The sequence below is a fragment of the Hylobates moloch genome, unplaced genomic scaffold, assembly GCF_009828535.3.
Source record: "Hylobates moloch isolate HMO894 unplaced genomic scaffold, HMol_V3 SCAFFOLD_10, whole genome shotgun sequence".
Classification (NCBI taxonomy): domain Eukaryota; kingdom Metazoa; phylum Chordata; class Mammalia; order Primates; family Hylobatidae; genus Hylobates; species Hylobates moloch.
In genome coordinates, this window is record NW_026652285.1 from 66,452,879 (window position 1) to 66,475,269 (window position 22,391).

General features: G+C 39.8%; 1 protein-coding gene across 8 annotated transcripts in view; it reads left to right on the plus strand.

The window, feature by feature from the left end:
• PTPDC1 (protein tyrosine phosphatase domain containing 1) overlaps positions 1–22,391 on the plus strand; it is a 50,661-nt gene that overhangs the window by 23,444 nt on the left and 4,826 nt on the right. For 3 of the 8 annotated variants that reach the window (XM_032164567.2, XM_032164568.2, XM_032761251.2), the window contains 7 exons: positions 8,655–8,826; positions 10,950–11,030; positions 11,261–11,379; positions 12,353–12,490; positions 14,375–15,633; positions 18,939–19,124; positions 21,625–21,735. In XM_032164567.2, the coding sequence (XP_032020458.1) occupies positions 8,655–8,826; positions 10,950–11,030; positions 11,261–11,379; positions 12,353–12,490; positions 14,375–15,633; positions 18,939–19,124; positions 21,625–21,735 (2,066 nt within the window). Of the gene's footprint in view, positions 1–7,836; positions 8,177–8,654; positions 8,827–10,949; positions 11,031–11,260; positions 11,380–12,352; positions 12,491–14,374; positions 15,634–18,938; positions 19,125–20,929; positions 21,051–21,624; positions 21,736–22,391 lie in introns of those variants that run through there. The other 5 variants (XR_009215299.1, XM_032164566.2, XM_058445632.1 and 2 more) reach the window with 5 other exon arrangements.

The window sequence follows — 22,391 nt, forward strand, 5'->3', positions numbered from 1 at the left end:
TCTCAGAGTCTTCCTATGTTTATCTGTTCTATTGTGTCCAGAGTTTCTAAGACACAAGGATGAGGAATGGGGCAACCCTACTTGGACAGAACCAGAAGTCTGCCTAGTAGCTTTTTGCTTTATTAAGGAAAGGAGAGCAGGAAGGAGGGAGAAAGGGAGAATTTCCTTTAACTTCTTTGAGGTATAATTATCAATAATTCACCCATTTAAAGTACCAATCCAGTGTTTTTAGAACATTCAAAGAGCTATGTAACCAACACCAAAGTCAGTTTTGGAAGATTATTATCACCCCAAAAAGAAACCTTGTGCTGTTTTGTTTTGTTTTGTGTGTGTGTGTGTGTGTGTGTGTGTGTGTGTGTGTGTGTGTTTTGAGACGGAGTTTCACTCTTGTTGCCCAGGCTGCAGTGCAGTGGCACGATCTTGGCTCACTGCAACCTCTGTCTCCCAGGTTCAAGCAATTCTTCTGCCTCAGCCTCTCAAGTAGCTGGGATTACAGGCACATGCTACTGCACCCAGCTAATTTTGTATTTTTAGTGGAGACAGGGTTTCACCATGTTGGTCAAGCTGGCTGGTCTCGAACTCCCGGTCTCAGGTAATCCACCTGCCTCAGCCTCCCAAAATTCTGGGATTACAGGCGTGAGCCACTACGCCTGGCCACTTTGTACTCTTTAGCAAGCACCAGTGCCATTTGTTCTTTCCCTTCCCACTGGCCCAAGGAGCCACCAGACTACTTTCTGTCTCTATATATTTCATTTTTTCTGGACATTTCATATAAATGGAACCATGTAAATATGTGGTCTTTGTGATTGGCCTTTTTCACTTAGCATAATGTTTTCAAAGTTCATCCATCCAAAGCGTCAGTGCTGCTTCCTTTATATGGTTGAAAAATTTTCCATTGTGTAGATATACCACATTCCATTTCATTAATTTGCTATAGTGGCTCACAGTACTCTAGGAAACATTTGACAATTTATTATAAAGGCTGTTACAAAGGATGGAGATGAAGAGATGCATAAGGGTGAAGTATGGTGGAAGAGGCACAGAGCATCCATGCTGACCCCAAGTGTGCCACCCTCCGCAGCCTCCATGTTCTCAGCTCTTTGAACCCTGTCCTTCTAAGCTATTATTAAGGCTTCATCACATGGCATGATTGACTAAACCACTGGCCATTGTTGATCAACTTAACCTCCAGCCCTCTCCCCTCCCCAGAAGCTGGATTTGGTGCTGAAAGTCCCAACACTGTAATCCTACCTTGGTCTTTCCAATGGCCAGCCTCCATCCTGAAGCTATGGAGGGACTGACAGCCACTAGTCAATTCGTTAACATACAAAAAGATATCACCTTGGAGATTCCAAGGATTTCAGGAATTGTATGCCAAGAAACAGGGACCAAGACCAAATATATATTTCACAATATCCCAACAGTGAGTTCCCATTCCACTTTCACCCTAGTCCCCCTGGCAAACACTAATCTACTTTCTGTCCCTGTCAATTTGCTTCCTTGGGACATTTCATATAAATACATACTGTCTCTTGTAATTTGCCAGTGTCCTTTCTTTCACGTGGATTCACATTAGTCTTGGGTGACTTGCTTTTAATCTGAAGAACCTCCTTTATATTTCTTACACGCTGAGTCTGCTAGCAACAAATTCTCTGCTTTTTGTTTACGTGGGAATTCCTTTATTTCCCCTTCATTTTTGACAGATAATCTTGCTGCATGTAAGATTCTTGATTGACAGCTTAATATTTAGCACTTTGAATATGTCCTTCCTCTACTTTCTGGTCTCCATGGTTTCTGATGAGAAGTAAACTTAATCTTTTTGAGGTTTCTTTGTACACAAGGAGTCATTTTTCTATTTGAGCATTTTTACTGTGATGTGTTTTAATGTGGATCTATTTGTATGTAACCTGCTTAGAGTTTTTTGAACTTCTTGGATGTGTGGATTAATGTTTTTCATCAGATTTGGGAAGCTTTAAGCCATTATTTCTAAAAGTTTTTTCTACTCCTCTCTCAACCCTCTTTCTGTTCACTTATAATAAGGTATATGTTGGTTCACTTAATGGTATTCCACATTTCTGTGAGGCTCTGTTCATTTTTTCATTTTTTATTCTCTGTGTTTTTCAGAGTGCATAATCTCTATCAGTCTATCTTCAGGTTCTCTTAATTCTTTTCTGCCACTTCAGATCTTCTGTTGAGCTGCTCGAGTGAATTTTTCATTGTTTTTGTACTTTTTAACTTCTGAATTTCCTTTTTATAATTCCCGTCTCTTTATTGGTATTCTGTATCTGAAGAAACATTGTCATCATAGCTTCTTTTACTTCTTTAAACATGGGTTCCTTTAGGACTTTGAACATATTTGTAATGGCTGCTTTGAAGGCTTTGGTATATCAGATGCCTGGCCCCTCTAACAGATAGTGTCTATCGACTACACTTTTTTCTGTGTATAGGTCATACTTTTTTCTTTCTTTCCATGTCTCATACTTTTTGTTGAAAACTGGACATTTTAGGTAATATGTTTTAGCACCTCTAGATACTCTTTCCTCCCCGGGCTTGTTTTTGTTATTTGCCTATTTGATCAGAGACTTGACTAGACCATCTTAGTGATGGACTAGTCTTTTTTTCTTCATAGTTTGAAGCCTCTGATGTGACTCCTAAGAGGGCATGGCCTTGGCCAAGCAAACGCAGTCACCCTGAGAAGACAGTGTTTTTTTTTTAGCAGGGCACTCTTTCCCTCTTCCACGAATCTCTCTGTTAGGCTGTCTCCCTCAGTTGTTAGCACACCAGCTGTTGGGTTCCACTAATTACCTGCTGATCACTCTGTTGTTTTTGACAAAGCCCTGGGTCATCTGTTGCCCTACAATCTGATCCAATTAAGTTTGGGTGGTGGCCATTTTTGAGGTCAGTCTTGAGGTTTGATCATACTCCATGAGAGGGCTTAGTTGTCTCTTTCCTTGGTTCTCTCTGGCAAACTAGTGTGACTACAGTTCAGCTTATTGGTCTCATGAAGCTATGAGGCTACTCTTATTAATAACTGCTTAACCAAAGCCTCCATTGTTTTTGAAAGCATCCTAGGCTTGAACTTCCCCATGCTGTGTTTCAGATAAAGATAGTTTTGTAGGGGGAGAGCTTCAGAATTCTCTGTTTTTAAGGCCTGCTTCTCCTTCTGGCTGAAGTCTACTAGCCATGTCTCTGGAGCTTGAGGCAGGGGCAACAGCCCACTTCTCTGAGTGATCCCCCTGCTTTGCAAGGTGAGCAGGAATGATAGCTTCTGGTCTTCTTGGCTTGCCTAAGTGTGGAATCTTTGACCTACAGTTGAGGTGGAGCAGGGGCACTTGGGAGAAGCCAGCAAGGGTGAGGAGGAAATCCATATGGGAGAGCAGCCCAGGAGTGGTGACGCCTGGGCCAGATAACACCCGTGTGGGAGAGTGACCTGGCCCAGGGTGTTAGAACATTCCCAGGCATCAGAGCTTGGGTCAGGTTGGGAGGGCTCCATGTGGCAGGGTGACCGTGCATGGAATATTGGAACATAGGCAGGGCGAGGAGAGCATCTACCCAGGTGGGTGGCAGCAGCAGCTTGGCATAGGTGTTAAAGTCCACATGGGATGAGAGAGGCATCTACATGGAGGAGGGAGCAGAGGCAGTGATGGGAGACTGGTTACATGTAGGGGGCTTGGTCAATTAGGTAAATATATTAAAGATCACTGTGCCCAGGCTTCTCACAGAGTTACAATTATAGGTATAGTTGTGGAAAGGGTGGAAATTAGAGCAACTCTGTGGTGTTGGCTTGGAATTGGTAGTATCAGGGTAAACTCTTGGTTTTCCATATGTATATATGCCTACATACGGGAATAAATACAGATGTAAAGTATGGTAATGTATGTGCCTTTGCATAATATCCATATTCTTTAGCTCTGTCCACTGAGAGGGCCTGGCAGCAGTAACACTCTAATGGCAATGAGCATACCTAACACGCAGACATTGGTTTCTAGATACCGTTCTTTACCAATAAATGCAAGGGCTTCTGAGTCTAATCATGAGGAAACAGCATGCCCAAATTGAGAGAGATTGCTACAAAATAACTGGCCTATACTCTTCAAAAGTGTCAAGGTCATCAAAGTCGAGGAAAGACTGAGGAACTTGTTCTAGTGTGAAATAGGTGAAAGAAACAGGACAACTAAATACAACATGTCCTTTTACTGTAAGGAGCATTTTTGGAGTAATCAGTGAAGCTTGAATGAGGTATGAGGAATAGAGGGCAAGTAGTAGTATCTCAACCATAATTTTCTGATTTGGGGTAATTTTCAAGAATATCTTTGTGGGAAATATACACTAAATTATTTGGCGTAATGAGGCAGCATTTCTGCAAGTTACTCTAAAAAATTCAAGAAAAAATATTCTTTTTTTTTTTTTTGAGACAATCCTGCTCTGTCACCCAGACTAGAGTGCAATCTTAGCTCACTGCAACTTCTGCCTTCCAGGTGCAAGCAATTCTCCTGCCTCAGCCTCCCAAGTAGCTGCGACTATAGGCGTGCACCACTACACCCAGTTGATTTTTGTATTTTTAGTAGAGACTGAGTTTCACCATGTTGGCCAGGTGGGCCTCTAACTACTGACCTCAGGTGATCTGCCCTCCTCAGCCTCCCAAAGTGCCGGGATTACAGGCATGAGCCTCCATGCCCAGCCAAGGAAAAATATTATTTGTACTCTTTTGTAACTTTTCTGTAAGTTTGACATTGATTCAAAGTAAAAATATAAAATATTCTCAAAAATATATGGGCCAGGCCTGGTGGCAGGCACCTGTCATATTGGCTACCAGACAGGCTGAGGCAGGAGGATTGTTTGAGCCCAGGAATTCAAGGCTGCAGTGAGCTATGATCACGTCACTGCTCTCTAGCCTGTGTGACAGAGCAAGGCGCTGTCTTTAAAAAAAAAATAAAAATTAAAACTAAAGTGTTCAATTGTGTTGCATGCTGCTGCACAGTCAAATAGAAACTCTAAAGAGTCCACCTCAAAATAGGTCATTGGAGGCCTTAGCAAGAGTAGTTTGATTTGAGAGTGGAGGCAGAGGCCAGAGCTGAGTAGGCTAAGGATGAGACCTGTGACATGTGGAGATGGCAGGTGTAGTCACCTTGGTTTGGAGGTTTAGCTGTGAAGGGGAGAGAAGAAGGGCCCTTAGAAGAAGGGAAGTTATAGTGAAAGATCTGGAAACAATTACATATACCTAGGAATGTTTGAAAAACAGAAATAGGGAAAGTCTTGGAAAAGTTCTGTCTTCTGATATTTGAAAATCTTTCAAGACAAAGAGATGCTTTATTCTTTATTTTCAGTGGGAAGAACCAGAACCAATGTTTATAGAATGGATTTTAACTCAATACTAGAGAATATTTGAAGCCCAGCATGTTGGCAGGCATCTGTAGTCCCAGCTACTCAAGAAGCTGAGGCAGGAGGAGCCCTTGAGCCCAAAAGTTTGAGTGCAGCCTAAGCAACAAAGTGAGATCCCCATCTCTAAACAAGGAAAGAAAGAAAACATTTGAGCTGTCTAACAGTGGAATAGTCAGTTCCCTTATGAAAAGTGAGCCTGTTGTCACAAAAAGTAGAGAACACGAGGCTGGAAATTCAGCTGTACAGCAAATTCCTGGAAGTGACTCCTCTGTGGACTTAAGAATGCGGATAGGTGGGCCTCCCACGCCCACCAGGCACCCACTGCATTCTCAGCCTATTGTTCTATGACTTTACGAAGTAATGAGCCCTTACTGAAATCTTGAATATGGAAGGAAATTGCTAGTTCTTGGTGTTCTAGATCTCACTTTTCAGTGTTTTACCTGCCCACTTGTAGAAATTAAGGAAGAAAAGACTCAGTACTCACTGGTACATTTTAGTGGGTTTCTTTGTTGTGTTTATTGTGACTGATTTCATATTTGTCATGATCAGTATCTCATTTGGTTCCTTAAATATTATTCTAAATTTGGTTCTCATGTCCAGAGGTGGGTACATTTCTTTTCATCTGCCGCATCAATGCAAGGTATATTCACAGCACCTCATTGTTGGGAACACTGAGCAAGCATGCAGAAAGGGCTGCTTTCACCTTGCAGAATCCTGTTTGCGTTAGGCTTGACTTCCTTAGACATTGACACAGGGTCACTGACTATAGTAACTGGGGTCAGCTCAGTCGTTTTGTGTTTATTTGAGGTCAACCCAGGTCTCAAGATTTCACCACAGAGATTATTCTTGAGGTGATCTATAAACCATCCCTTCCTTAGCTTGGTCCAAATAAGTCCTACCCCTACCCCTTATCTAATGAAATTAGTTGTCATTCTTAGTGTAGTTGAAAGCAGTTACTTTTGACTTTTCTCTGTAGATGTCCTCAGATGCTGGTTCTCCAGGCCATGGACTTGTCTCTGCAGAGCTCACCACTCTTGTCTCTCAAGAGCTAAGTTAACATTCTGGAGTGCCACATACTCGGAAGCACAGACTTCCCCAGAAATCTTCTTAGACTCCCTCTTACACAGATAGCAAATACACATCTCCTTAATTTGAGCATTTAGGGCCTCCTGCCAATAAGTTCATGTTCCTGTCATGCAGACCTCTGTGCAACTGCTGTTTCTGTGTTGCCCTTAGGGTCCTGAGGGCCTTGCCTAGAGTAATCCTCATATAATTCCTCCGACAGGAAAGCTGTGATTTCTTCCATGGCTGTATTCTAAATAACAAAGGCATGATACTACACATAGAGTAGGAATTTGGACACCAAATTGGGATTCTGTGTCCCTGTCTTATTTGACAAAAGTGCACATTATTGGGGAGATGGGGGCAGCATTTTAAAAGGAGCTTGGTATAACATTAGTAAACGTTAAAAAAAAAAAAAAAAAAAAAAAAACAGAAAATAGCCTTATCTGTAGCAGTACAGTAGTCTGTTTCTGTGCACACACATCTGAAATACCACTTGTGCAGAGAGCGAGCGAGCAAGCGAGGGCGCAGCCTGACATTAACAAGGGAGGAGGCGGACAATGAGTACATTAGTGGTTGTTGCACTTTCTGTTTTCTTTATATCCTTTATCTTCAAGTTGCAACCTCCCCCTCATCTAGTTCCTTTAAAAATGTGATACTTAGTGATCTTTCTTTATATGCCTCTGCCAAGACATTATTGAAGCTTCTTTTTTCCTTCACTGCAACAAAAGGCAGAGAATGGTGTTTTGAGTTTTTGAGAGGCATGGCTACTATAACTGTCCAGCAGAGGCATAACTAAGAATTGGGTTTTTATATTCTGAAAATGAACACATGAAGTTAAATGTCTTCTGATAATATATTACCTCTAAAAATGTCTTTATTTGTTCTATCCAAGTATTTCTTTAATAGTTTTACAAAGAAAAAATAGAAATGGTTTTGGTTATGAAAAATTGGATGATATTTTAATAATGTTGTAAGGTGTCCAGCATATCCCACTTTATTACAATTAACTTTTTTCTACACTATTCAAATGAGGAGTAGAAAGGTAATTTTTTTCAAAATATCCAGAGACAGGTTGTGAAAGAATAACAGAATTTAAGCTTTTTAACACGTATGTAAAAGGCAGTTTTTGCATCGGGAAGACAGTTTTCTAAATTCACTACAATATTTTGGGGAGTAACTCTTTGAGTGGTTAGATATTTTAAGTGCATTTGAGAAACAAAATTTAGTAATCAATATATTTAAAATTTATATTATTCTTCCCTATATTTGAACAATTTGTCCAAAATGCAATCTGTTCATATTGGATTTTGCCTGTTCAGATCTAAGTGGGAATCAGTAGTTTCTTTGTTTGTCACCATGGAAACCAGTCAGCCAATCTGAATGGCTCTTAGATCATACAGAACGATGCAATGCTCCGTGCTCTCAGTGAAAGTTTCTCACTGAGTAAGTGGGGCTGACTCTTCCTGCCTCTGGCTCTTGCCTCCCAGTGCCATGCAGGTGCAGGATGCAACCAGGCGGCCCTCAGCCGTGCACTTCCTCAGCTCCTTTCTCCAGGGCCGCCGGCACTCCACCTCAGACCCAGTACTGCGGCTGCAGCAGGCCCGGCGGGGCTCTGGCTTGGGCTCAGGCTCTGCCACGAAGCTGCTGTCCTCGTCCTCTCTCCAGGTGATGGTGGCTGTTTCCTCAGTCAGCCATGCAGAGGGAAACCCAACTTTCCCCGAAAGAAAAAGTAAAGGTCTCTTTCTTCTTATAGATTGCCATACCTTTGTATATAAGTTTGAGGAATGGGAATCAGCTGTGTTGTGTTTATACCTTTTTAAATATTGGCGGTTTATTCTATATTATACTTTTTGCTGTCTGTTATGCTATTTTAGTGAATATATAAGAGGATATAAAATGATCAAATGTTTTGTGTTTATTAAAAATATAGGTTTGAACAAAACTCATTCTCTTGTAAAACATCTGCTTCTACAGTTTCTTCCTCCTAATTGCCAGTATGTGTGGAGATTATTATATGTGAAAGCTTTTTTACATTAAGAGATATATGTCACTTTGACAGGGAAACAGTTTTGTTTTCTTGACAAGATGAAGGCGATTTTGCACTGGCTTGTCATCTACCATCCTGAGATAAAATGGAAGCTGTTTCCCATGTTACAATTTCATTTGGAGAGTGGAATTTTGAATTTTCCTTTCCTTATATGTTCTAGGAAATTTAGAACATCCAACACCAAAGTACACAAAAGTAGGAGAGTATTTACGGCATGTCATTCCTGGAACCATGTGGTGTTCCATGGCATGTGGTGGTAGAGCTTGCAAGTATGAGAACCCAGCCCACTGGAGTGAGCAGGAGCAAGCCATCAAGGGGGTTTACTCATCCTGGTGAGTGATCCTGTTGGTCTTTCATAGCTCTGTTGGATACAGGAAAGACGCTCTGTGTGAGCCAGGAGCCCTGAAGTGTGGGAGGAGCAGTGTGGGACTTTGAAGTCAGGACCTCACTTTGCCAGTCAGATCTGGCTTTGCCCTAGCTGTGTGATCTTGGCCTATTGACCCTCAGTTTCTTTATTTGTAAGGTGGAAATAATAAAACCAAAACCATAGGGTTTTTTTAATTAAGTGAAATGATATATATAAAGTGTATTGAAGAAATGGATAATTAGCTCTTAAATTTCAGAAATGTTTAGAAATAATAAAACTGTTCAGCTATAAATTTGAGAAAATTATGAGGTACATGTGTAATTTTTCAGTTTCATGCAAGTAAGCTTTAGCTTTTATGTTATTCCTATATTTTATATGAAAGGTCACATTTTCATACAAATACCCTTCAGTCTACCCTAATAAAAGTGGTACACGTTGTCAGCTCAGTAGAAAATATAAGATATTTGCTTTTTTATGGTGTATAAGTGCAATTAATATTGTTCTTTAATCATACTGCTTTTTATTAAACAGTAAACTAGTCAAATACACCTTTTTGATGTAGTAGCATCTGAAAAATTCTGATAAATCACATTGGAAGCATACTTAGAGGAATTCACTGTTTAATTCTAGTAGTCAATTATTTTATACATCAAGAACCCATTTTTAAATTAGATATTTGTCAACTGGCTTATCCAGCTTACAGCCTTTACTTTTTCATATTGGATTTGCTCAGTACATCTGTAGTGATATAGTCTGGGGTCTACTGTCATTATTGTTCACCACAGGTCATATTCTTGTCCATCACTATCATACTAATAGTATGAGGCCACTGATGAGAAATTTGAACAGAACAGAGTGAAGCCAGAGCCCAGAGACCTGACAAGAGTAATAGTCATTTATTGGGCGTCTGCCCACTCATTCATTCAGTAAATACCCATTTGGCTATAGGCCAGTCAGTGTGCTAGATGCTTTCATACTATTATCTTTTATCTTCATAAAACTCTTGTGAGCTGTTAATGCCATTTTATTGATGAAAGAATTGAGTTCCAAGTAATTTGCTACCAAACTAGAAAGTAGAAAAGCCAGCATCTGAAACCAAGCCCAGCTGACTCTGGAGCCCATATTTGTCATCAAATTACAGTAACTCAGTATTTATTCGTAACTGCATTACAGTAACTCAGTATTTATTCATAACTGCATGTCAGGATTTGTGCCAAAGACTTTACATCCACATCATATTGAATTCTCACGCCAACCCTGTGAGACAGGCATTATTATCCCCATTTAACACCTTGTAACTAAGATTCAGATAGTTGAATAATAAAAGATCTCCCAGTTGGCCCTCCCCATATAAGTCACTACCCATTGAGTAACAATCCAGACTGTTACCTTCACCACCAGCTGAGTTTTCTCCATCATGTCCACTAGAATCTCTTGAGAGTCCTTGAAAATACTTTGCTGGAATCCACAAATAATTTACGTCTTGGAATTTTTTCCAGGGATTTAAGAAGCTAGAGTTTCTTAGAGCTCTAATCATCCAAAATTGAAGCCAGATTTATATAAGAATATTCTTAAACAGGTGCACCAAAATCCCAAAATTCACCGTTAAAGAACTCATCTATGTAACCTGAAATAATCTGTACCCCAAAAACTATCGAAATTTTAAAAATTAACCTAAAGAGAAAAAAAGCAAAGTATCTAACAGTGCCTTTACTACACTACCTTTTGTACAAGAAAAGCAGATAAATGAGAATAAATATTCATATTTGCTTATATTTGCAAAAATAAACACTAAGATGATAAACATGAAATTAAAACAAATGATTACATATGGGGAACAAACTGAATGGAGTGGATGAAAACAGTTGAGAGCAAACATTTTAGTGCATACCTTTTTGTATTGTTTTGATTTTATTGAACCATGAAACTGTATTACCTGTTCAAATAAAATTTATACACAAAAAAGAATATTCTAACAGAGTTGTTGAAATCATAGAAAAAAAATCATCTCTCAGGGCTGGAACATCTCTTTGGGCTGGAACTTCCTAGGTTTTGGCACATCTCACCAGTCCCTCCACCTATTTGCAGGGTCACTGATAATATACTGGCCATGGCCCGCCCATCCTCTGAGCTCCTGGAGAAGTACCACATCATTGATCAGTTCCTCAGGTAAATGCTGTATTGTTCACACATGAGTGAGCAAACTCATGTTTTTTCTTTCATTGCCTTTGTTTTCAAGTGAAAAAGTGCTTTCATTTTAACAATAGGCAGTGAAGAGTGTATTTCAAATGAGAAATTAAGATTTTGAGAGTAATTAATAATGTTGATTAATACCAAAAATGGTTAATTTTTTTTAAATGCTAGCTCCCAATATGACTGACTGCCCTTTTTCCTTTAAGCCATGGCATAAAAACAATAATCAACCTCCAACGCCCTGGTGAGCATGCTAGCTGTGGGAACCCTCTGGAACAAGAAAGTGGCTTCACATACCTTCCTGAGGCTTTCATGGAGGCTGGCAGTAAGTTCTTCCCACCCTCCTCTCATGAATTATCAAGGGCAGCACTCAGAGGCTTTTCTCTGCTGGGTTCTTAGATTAAAAAGATGATGGAAATAAATACCTCCTGCATCGTAGTAAGGATTAGAAAAAATGAGCTACCATTCTCTTTGGTATTGCTGTTCAAAGTACAGGATTTCTTTGTTCCTGTAAGAGGGATGTTGGGAGGAGACCCTGTAGTAATAATGATTAACATTTAGTTAATGCTTACAGTATGCCAGCCACTATTATCTCATTTAACCCTTAAAGCAGTTGTGTAACAAAATTGTTATTTCTGTTTTACATATGAAGCCACACGGGGCTTAGAGAATTACCTACTTGCCTAAGATCACACAGCTTAGAAATGGTAGTCAGGTTTGGAACCTGGACATGCTCCAGGTTTACTGCTGTCCAGCCCTGCTCCCAAAATGATGCCCAGGAATTCTACTTCTAACAATTTCAAAGCCGCCTCAGTCACAGGAGCTTTGGGATGAAATACACTCAACATGTGTCCTTCAAACCAGGCTGGAAAGGATAAACAATCTTGGAACTTGTTTTTAAGAAGCTTATTTACACTGGATAGAAAATCCATATTATACTGTCTTAAGCTATTTATCAGTCATTTAGACACATTTCCCTGCTTAAACAAGAGTGTATGCTTTCCCTCCATAGCTGAGTAACTATAGCATGAATCACTGACTTTATTAATTTGTAATTATACTTTGCCATAATTCTTTCTGGCTGAGTTTCTGCAGGAAATGTCTTAAGTAATATAAAATGTGCTCTGTGAGTAAATGTTAACAGTAAAGTTACTAGGAATGTAAAATCCCTCTTATTTTATGCAGTGTATGCACTGAGATCTACATGCCTCAGTGTAGATCTGTGTACTTTTCATTAGTGTGTGTACTTTCATTAATTTCCTGTATGTTGATTTTCTTTTCCTTTTCTTTTTTCCTAGTTTACTTCTACAATTTCGGGTGGAAGGATTATGGTGTAGTGTCTCTTACTACTATCCTAGATATGGTGAAGGTGATGACATTTGCCTTACAGGAAGGAAAAGTAGCTATCCATTGTCATGCAGGGCTTGGTCGAACAGGTAGGTCCTAAGAGGTGGTTTCTTGTCTTGTAGGCATATTTAAACATAAAAGGAATAAGATTTCCTAATTTGAGGATAAATGTTTCTCAGAATCCTATCAAAGCTTCGGAGTCAGGTGGAAGAAGGGAATAAGTTCTAGTGTTCTGTACCACTGTAGCGTGTCTATAGTTAAAATGATATATAGTCTCAAATAGCTAGAAGGAGGATATTGAATGTTCCCAACACAAATGCATGATAAATGTTGGAGATTATGCATGTACTAAATACACTGATCTGATCGCTATACATTATATGTATTAAAACATCACTATATACCCCATAGATATGTATAATTATTAACATTAAAAATTGAATCAAAAAAATTTTAAGATATTTGAAATACCATAAACAGGTAGTTACAATGACCATATGTATATCATTTTAAAGTCTTTAGCAACAATGTGAGTTGGAGAAACTGCAATTTGAGAGAAGTAATTTGCTACATTTAGTAAGTGCCAGGGCCACACTTTAAATCCATGGTTGTCTGACTCCAGAGTTCATGTGCTTTCCATTTTTGGAGGTATAGGATTTTGTTTGTGAAGAAGAGTCTATCTGTGCCCAGAATTCTATTAAAAAGTCAGTGATTTTACTTAAAACATTCAGCTGAATTTCATTAGAGTGCTGATATTAGGGCAAAAATAAAAGGCCATAGGGCTGAAATTTTCATTGTCATCTCATCCAACCACGTGCAGCTCAACTCTGTCCGCAGTGTACCTGTGCTCCTGCCAGGGGATCTGCCGCATACCTGGAAGCATGCTCAGGGGAGGGGACTCAGCTCTGCTTGAGATTGGTAGCTCTTAGGATCAAGCCAAAATCTCACTGTTTCTAGACATTGACATGATAGCTCTGCAGACGTTTTACATTTATACTAAGATCTTCTGTGTCCTAGTGAGAAAGATATGTTGTTCCCGACTGTGAACTGGAGAGCGTGCAGTTTTCAGAGGTTCTGATTTTCATATGTAACAACGTGTTCACAAACTTGGGGATCACACAGGTGTATTTGATTTGCCTTTTACTTTAATATTAACTGACTGTTATATTTGAATTAATTTATTATTATCTTTTCACTAGTAATTATTACCTTTTAACTAGTAATAACCTTACTAGTTATTCCTTTTAATTAGATATTAGTAAGAATACCTAATGTTTATACCATCAAGGCTGGCTTCCTTAAGATTGCTTAATTTTCCATAATTGCTTATGGAAAAATAGAATTATATCATGGTCTGAAGGAAAACACATATTAGTATAGGCACAAATCTGGAAAAAAGAATTGCAAGAAGAAAAGTAGGCTGTGAATATGAATAATTCCCAAAGAAGAAACTGCCGTGGTAGGGAGAATGCCAAGCTGGGATGTGCCAGCAGTTGATGGCAAAGATGGCAGGGTGGGAGGTTCCAAACACAAAGTGTATGGATTGATTGGATGGAAATTCTCAAGAACTGTTCAGAGTGGAAAATAGAAACAGGATTTGCTTTCTTCTGTTGGAGTTAAGTAGAACAAGGAGGATAGATGGGCCAGATGATCAGTTTCCCTTCCCTCCTGCACACTTACTCACCTACATTGTGCCTGTGCTGGCACAGCTCTGGGCTACTGAGATGACTCAGTCATGGGGAGGTGGTGCCACGTAGACATTTAATAAAGTTCTGTGCAGTAAGGAACATGCAATAATAACAGCTCTACAAAAAGTCACAAAGTTATTTATCATCATAATTGTCCTTAAAATGTGTCTCTATTTATATGGTTTCTTAACACATATTCAAATTGTAAATCATCAAAGAGTGATAAATAAAATAAATAAAAATGTAAGCTTTTCTCATACCAGTCTTCTCTTCTTTACTGTTTAGGTGTTTTAATAGCCTGTTACTTAGTTTTTGCAACGAGAATGACTGCTGACCAAGCAATTACATCTGTGCGGGCAAAGCGACCCAATTCCATACAAGCCAGAGGACAGCTCCTCTGTGTAAGGGAATTTACTCAGTTTCTAATTCCTCTCCGCAATATATTTTCTTGCTGTGATCCCAAAGCACATGCTGTCACCTTAGCTCAGTATCTAATTCGCCAGCGTCATCTGCTTCATGGTTATGAGGCACGACTTCTGAAACACGTGCCAAAAATTATCCACCTAGTTTGCAAATTGCTGCTGGACTTAGCGGAGAACAGGCCAGTTATGATGAAGGACGTGTCCGAAGGACCTGGTCTCTCTGCTGAAATAGAAAAGACCATGTCTGAGATGGTCACCATGCAGCTGGATAAAGAGTTACTGAGGCATGACAGTGATGTGTCGAACTCGCCTAACCCCACTGCTATGGCAGCAGATTTTAACAATCGAGGCATGATTTTCTCCAATGAGCAAGAGTTTGACCCTCTTTGGAAAAGGCGGAATGTTGAGTGCCTTCAACCCCTGACTCATCTGAAAAGGCGGCTCAGCTACAGTGACTCAGATTTAAAGAGGGCCGAGAACCTCCTGGAGCAAGGGGAGACTCCACAGACAGTGCCTGCCCAGGTCTTGGTTGGCCACAACCCCAGGCAGCAGAAGCTCATAAGCCATTGTTACATCCCACAGTCTTCAGAACCAGACTTACACAAGGAAGCCTTGGTTCGCAGCACACTTTCTTTCTGGAGTCAGTCAAAGTTTGGAGGCCTGGAAGGACTCAAAGATAATGGGTCACCAATTTTCCACGGAAGGACCATTCCAAAGGAAGCACAGCAGAGTGGAGCTTTCTCTGCAGATGTTTCAGGCTCACACAGCCCTGGGGAGCCAGTTTCACCCAGCTTTGCAAATGTCCATAAGTATCCAAACCCTGCTCACCAGCAAGTGTCTCACTGTCAGTGTAAAACTCATGGTGTTGGGAGCCCTGGCTCTGTCAGGCGGAACAGCAGGACACCCCGAAGGCCTCTGGACTATGGCTCCAGTCCCAAAGCACAGTTCTTGGTTGAACATGAAACCCAGGACAGTAAAGATCTGTCTGAAGCAGCTTCACACTCTACATTACAGTCTGAATTGAGTGCTAAGGCAAGAAGAATACTGGCGGCCAAAGCCCTAGCAAATTTAAATGAATCTGTAGAAAAGGAGGAACTAAAAAGGAAGGTAGAAATGTGGCAGGTATTATTAGTACTTTATTTAATTATAGATATGTGGGAAATATTTATGTCAGGGCAAAAGTGTGATACATTTTCCCAAACTTATTTATTATAGAAATGTGAAGATACGTTTGCATAATACTTTCTAACTTCAGGTTTCTCGTCTCTGATGCGAACCTGATGTTATAGAAAAAACATAGGGTGTTTGTATGGTTTCATTTAAATTTGCATACACAAGAAAGCACTTGGTGTGATGCTTGACCCACACAAGGCATTGATATTAGTAGCTTCCTTCTTTCTTCCTGGGCCTATGGGGGCAACTGGCCCACAGCAGACAGCATTCGAAACTGACTTGAAGCATCTTTAACATGAGGCCTGGCAGAGGCAACCGTACTTTGAGAACTACTGATGTACAGACATAAATAAAATATTTATTTTCCAAAGCTCATCAACACTGGTGCTGAGCAAGGTCAGAAGAGTGAGGCTGTCTCCTTGGCATCCTCTCCTTCAGACTTGCCAATCCTGCCCTAATAGGGCAACTGTGGGAAATCATGAGAGCAAGTGGGTGGAACCACAGATTACTACGTGCCATTCACTTTAGCTGAGATGAGGTCTTTGGGGTCCATTTCTTAGCTTTTACTTCGATTAGAATGTAAATGTTTAGGCCGGGCGCGGTGGCTCACGCTTGTAATCCCAGCACTTTGGGAGGCCGAGGCGGGCAGATCACAAGGTCAGGAGATCGAAACCACGGTGAAACCCCGTCTCTACTAAAAATACAAAAAAAAAAAAAAAAATTAGCCAGGCGTGGTGGTGGACGCCTGTAGTCCCAGCTACTCGGAGAGGCGGAGGCAGGAGAATGGCGTGAACCTGGGAGGCGGAGCTTGCAGTGAGCCAAGATTGCGCCACTGCACTCCAGCCTGGGCGACAGAGCGAGACTCCGTCTCGAAAAAAAAAAAAAAAAAAAAAAGAATGTAAATGTTTAACTCTTTTTTTGTGTTGTACTTTTACTAGGATACAGTCGTAAGTCAGCCACACTTTCTTTGCCCTGAATGAGCACCTGTTCTCGAGAAAAGATAGGCCTTATAAACCTAGTTATGAGAAACAGCTAAACTACCCCAAAAGGAGGCTGACTTGGACAGTCGTGAATCACTGAAATCTTGACTTTTGAGCCCATAACCTACTGTGAATTATTTTAATAGCTCGCTTTCATAGTCTGCCATTGATTAAACAAGGCATATAAAATTTCTGAGTGCCAGTATCTCTTCAGATGCAGAGACATGAAAATTAAGTTTGGAGCTTCACATTAACTTACAACTATATGATGGGAGGAGAGAACTTTTGATAAAAATTTTGTTCTTCAGAATTGTGTTTCACCTATCCAATAGTTAAATGTATTGCTTTCTTCCAAAATGAATTATTTTCTTTATTTTCTGCTCCAAACTGAAAAAGTCTTTCATTCAGTCAGCAAATGTTTCCTGGGCATTACTGTGTGCTAAGAGTTAGCAAGAAAGAGAGTCTTCTATTTTAGATGAAAATCTCGCACCCCCACTCCTGGGTCAGCCCCAGTGCCCATGCAAGCTCCGCTGTGGTGATGAAGCATTCAGGACTTGGTTTGGGCCAGACTGTATGTAGCTTATATGAAAGCATTTTCTGGAGATGAACACAGACCTTTAATCAGGATAGTTTTGCATTTTTTTCCTTTCTAGATTTTATTTTAGGACTTTTAGTTATCAAAAAATCAGTTGAATTCTGGAAAAGAATAAAATGAACATTATTTGAATAGTATAATGCCACCCATGCCTGTACTAGACCATTTCACATATATTATTTCACGTGATTTTTCACAGTTATCATAGAACATATCTGTGAGGCAGATGATACTATTTCTACAGTCTTTGTTAATCTTATGAATTCAGTATCACAGATGAGGATGCTAAAGGTCACAAAGGTTAGAGGGTAAGTGACTTGCTCAGGGTCACATGGCATGCATGTGGCAGAGTCAGGGTACAGCACATGTGTTTAACACTTTCCATTATCCCAGGATTCTTGGCTAACCTCCCTGGAGAGCCTCAGGAAACATCATGATAAGATAGTCATTTTGCTAAGAGCGTTTTTGATTACTGTCAGTTCTGCACAGCTTGTCTCCTTCATAAGATTGAATCAAGAGCTACTTTGTTTTATACATGATCTATGGGATACGAAGGACTGTGAATAACAAAGTATTGGCGTATTCATAAGATAATAAAGAGAAGCCCAGTACCGGAGGGCCCTTGGGGTGTAACAGAAACAGCACAGACTCTGGAGTAAGGCAGAACTGGGTATGAACACCCCCTTTGCCATTTTCTAGCTTTTGGCTCCTAGGTGAGTTATTTCATCTTTCTTGAGCCCCATTATATGTATTGGTGAGGAAGCTCCCTGCTGGGTGCCATTTGAGAGTTAGAGATAAGACATGTATTACAGTTTCTGTCCCACTGTGTGCATATAGTAAATATTGGATAGGTGAATGAATGAGTGACTGGTAGCAATTATTACACTTCTATTGTAAAAATGTATTTGACTCACTAAAACATAAATCTGAACCCTGTCAGAAATTCATGAAAATCCTTATCTCACTTTTCCCTTGCTCTCTGTGAGGTAAAGTTTTAAAATCTCATGCTTAAATTTTCTCTAGGCATTTGGAGTATTAGAAAAACTTTCCAGTTATCTTCCCTATGTCAAATTTCAGGACTCGGGGCTTATTGTTAAATCCTACATAGGATGCTAAAAAGATATTTCAAAGAAGTACATATGCCCCATTTACCAACTTTCAAGCACCTTTATTTTATTTTTGCAGACTGCAAAGCTCAAAGCTTTTCCTTTTCCTTAGACCCCAGGTTAATGTATAAATGTTCCCTTATTTCTACTTTCTCATCTACCATCTACTTTATTGCAAAAAAATAGTTCTGTTTTGTTCACCAGAAGGCTGAAAAGGAAGACTCTTCTGAACTGTTTCTGTGGTTTATGAATAAAGTAGAGAACTTGGATTAACTAAGCCCTTTCCCTGTGCTATAAGCTTTAACCGACTTTATCTCAGTCAATCAGCCCAACAGCTTGTGAGGCAGGGGATGAGTTTCATAGAGAGAAACTGGGGCTTACAGAGTTCAGTGTCTTAGTCCAGCGTCCAGCCTGGAAGTGGAGAGGCTGGGAGGGGTCCCAGTTCTGCACTCTGGAGCCTGAGTCTTTCACTGTCATGGGCAGCGCAAGAATCATGCAGTGTCAAATGGTGCACCTCTCTCTCCTCTCCCTGTCTCTGTCTCTGTCTGTCTGTCTCTTTCTCTTCCTTTTTAGAAAGAGCTTAATTCCCGAGATGGAGCTTGGGAAAGAATATGTGGCGAGAGGGACCCTTTCATCCTATGCAGCTTGATGTGGTCTTGGGTGGAGCAACTGAAGGAGCCTGTAATCACCAAAGAGGATGTGGACATGTTGGTTGACAGGCGAGCAGATGCCGCAGAAGCACTGTTTTTATTAGAGAAGGTAAAGTGGGTGTAGGACCAGTTAATGACTGTAACTGAGGCCCTTAGTTTTTCACGCAGAAAAAAAAATCCAGTATAAAAAAAGAGAATTCACACAGAATCCCAAATCTAGGTCTAATTTAATAGTTTTTCCAAGAGAAGAGAAGAAACTGATACCCAGTGTAAACGCTTAGAAAATACAAAAATAAAAAGGGGAACTATCCATAGTCCTGGGAGAGGCACTGCAAACATTTTCAAATATTTTAAACTTATCAATATGTATATTAACTTGTTAAAAATCATTTTAACATACAAGTTTATGTTTCATTTTTGCTTAAAGTTATAACATAGCTATTTTCCCGTGAATAAAGTAAGCTTTTCATAAATATTGACTCTTAACGGATATGATGCTGTAACACGAGACTGTGCCATAATTAACCACTTTTTCACTGTTGGTTGTTTGTTTCTACTTATTTGCCGTGAGCATGCATATGGGAAAAATTATGAATTAGGTTGAGATATGCACTCATTCGTATTTTTAAAAAGGGGTAGATGTCACACATATATACATGTATATATAATTTCTATTTGTAAAATATAGATGTTTTCTATATTTTATGTATAAAAGATATATGTTTAAAATAGAGAAAATATGTATATATGTATAAAATATAGAAGGAGAAATAAGAAACTGGTAATAGTGGTTACCTTTAGGAAAAGATATTAGAAGACAATGGATCTAGGAAACGGGAGAAATTGTATGAATCCTTTTATACAATTTATCATTTTTATCCATACAGAGATACTAAATTTTCAGTTTAGAACAGGGTTTGTTTTTGTTTTTGTTTGTTTGTTTTTTTGAGACAGAGTTTCGCTCTTGTTGCCCAGGCTGGAGTGCAATGGCGTGATCTCAGCTCACCGCAACCTCTGCCCCTGTGTTCAAGTGATTCTCCTGCCTCAGCCTCCCGAGTAGCTGGGATTACAGGCATGCACCACCATGCCCGGCTAATTTTGTAATTTTAGTAGAGACAGGATTTCTCCATGTTGGTCAGGCTGGTCTCAAACTCCCAACCTCATGTGATCCACCCACCTCGGCCTCCCAAAGTGCTGGGATTACAGGCATGAGCCACCATGCCAGGCCTGTTTTTGTTTTAAGAAACAATGTTATCGAATAACCAGCCTTGAGTTACCTACTATGCTCCATGTAAATATCTCCTCGGTTTCTAAATTTCACTAAAAATCTGCTGTTACTACACATACACACACACACAGACACATATGGACGGATGCACACGCAGACATGCAGATGCATGCACTCACATGCACACAGATACAATACACAATACACAGACATGTGTGTGCCTGCACACACACACACACACTCACATACCACAGTTATGCAATACATATCTTTTAAGAAATGATTTTTCCTGTATCCAAAGTCCTTTTCTTAGGATATTTTCTCAGCAATTAAATCACAGAGATAAAACAGGAGATGGTGATAAGGGAGATTAATGTTTGGTAGGTGACTGGGCCAAGCCTTTCAGGACATAATTTACATTTTCTCTTCTGTTTATCTCAATACCCCTTAGAGGTAGAGGCCCGTTTCACAGACAAGGAAAGCTGAGGTTGCATGCCCAAGGTTGGCACCACATGTCAGAGCAGAATTCAAGCTCAGACCACTCTGGCACAAAGCCCATGTGCTTTCTATTACATAAGGCTGCCTGTTTTATCCTAAATCACCCTCGCCCCATGTATAGGGCATTTATATTGCTTCAGGTTTTTTACTTTCATAGGCGTCATTGTAATGATAATTTGTGCTTGCAGGTGTTTCTTTATTATAGATTATGCTCTTAGAGTAGATTTTCAGAATTGAAATTGATGGGTCCCTGTACATTACATCTTGGATATGTATTGCTGAAGGTGATGGAATTTCTTCTTTGCTAAGGTAAACAGCCCCCAAGAGTCAAGTCAGTGGACACATTTTTAAGTATCTTACCCCCTTAGGTTGGAGGCTAAGCACTTAAGCATTGCATTGCTCCTGGGGGACTGGGGTTGTCCTTGTCCTTTTCTTTGTCTACCTGCCTCCCTCCATATCATCTGCAGTGGCTGGGCACCCAGATCCTGACCACTCAGTGCCCAATTAATTAGTCCATATATCTCTATGACATGTCACCATCTACTAGACAACTGACATTATATCCAGAAACAACAAGAATGGGAAAATCTATTCAGTTCACTGCAAGAGAAACACTTGGTTTAAAAGTGCACTGATCTTCAAATTTAGTTTTACTTTGTACAATAGCTAGCCAGCTTTGATATTATCTCCTGAAAGCTTTTCAAATTATATTAACACATAACAATAAACATTTGTTGATGTTTAGATATTTTGTTAGATATTTTGGCATTTGACATTATGAGTACTTGGTCACAAACCAATTCTTGACTCTATGATAGTTTTGAATTGATTTATTGAGGCATTTTTTGAAAAATTTTTAAAATTTTGATTTCTACAAAAACAGGGACAGCACCAGACTATTCTCTGCGTGTTGCACTGCATAGTGAACCTGCAGACAATCCCCATGGATGTGGAGGAAGCTTTCCTTGCCCATGCCATTAAGGCGTTCACTAAGGTGGGTCACACTCTTCCTTTCCCCTCTCTGAAACACAGATCAGCATCATCTTTGTAAATCAGAATCCAGAGGTCACCATCCTTCTCTAAAATAAAACATGTATGTGTATGTTTTCCCTTCTTGGAAATCTGTTTGACATTTCTTCTAAGTAGTTGCAGAGTTTTGACCAAAAAAAAAGTTTCCAAACAATGATCTTAGGAAAAGCTGAACTGTGGGTTTTTTGAAGGAGAACGTTGCAACAAAGAGCTTTTATATAAAAGAAAGAGAAACAACTGAGTGTTGAATACATATTTTTAGATCATGTGCCTAATCGGAGTCAGAGAATCTTTGCTTGTCGAGTCAGTTCTACCTTGGGTGTAAGTAAGAAACCATCTATTGAGAATTAAACATCCCACATTGCTAACTCAGTACTGAGTCCTGGTTGGAAAATCCTAAGGAAAGAGTTAAAAAAAGAGGTTTTCTTTCTAAAAGCCCATCCTTTTGGATGCAGCAGTTTTTCCTGGCTGAAGAAAGAAGACGAAGCCAGGTTCATACTAAAAGAAAAGTTTCCCCTTACCCCATCAGCTATAATTTGTTTATTACTTCTCATTGATATGAAAGTATCTATAATTTGTTTGTTACCTCTCACTGATATGAAAGTGTCATTAAACAAAGAA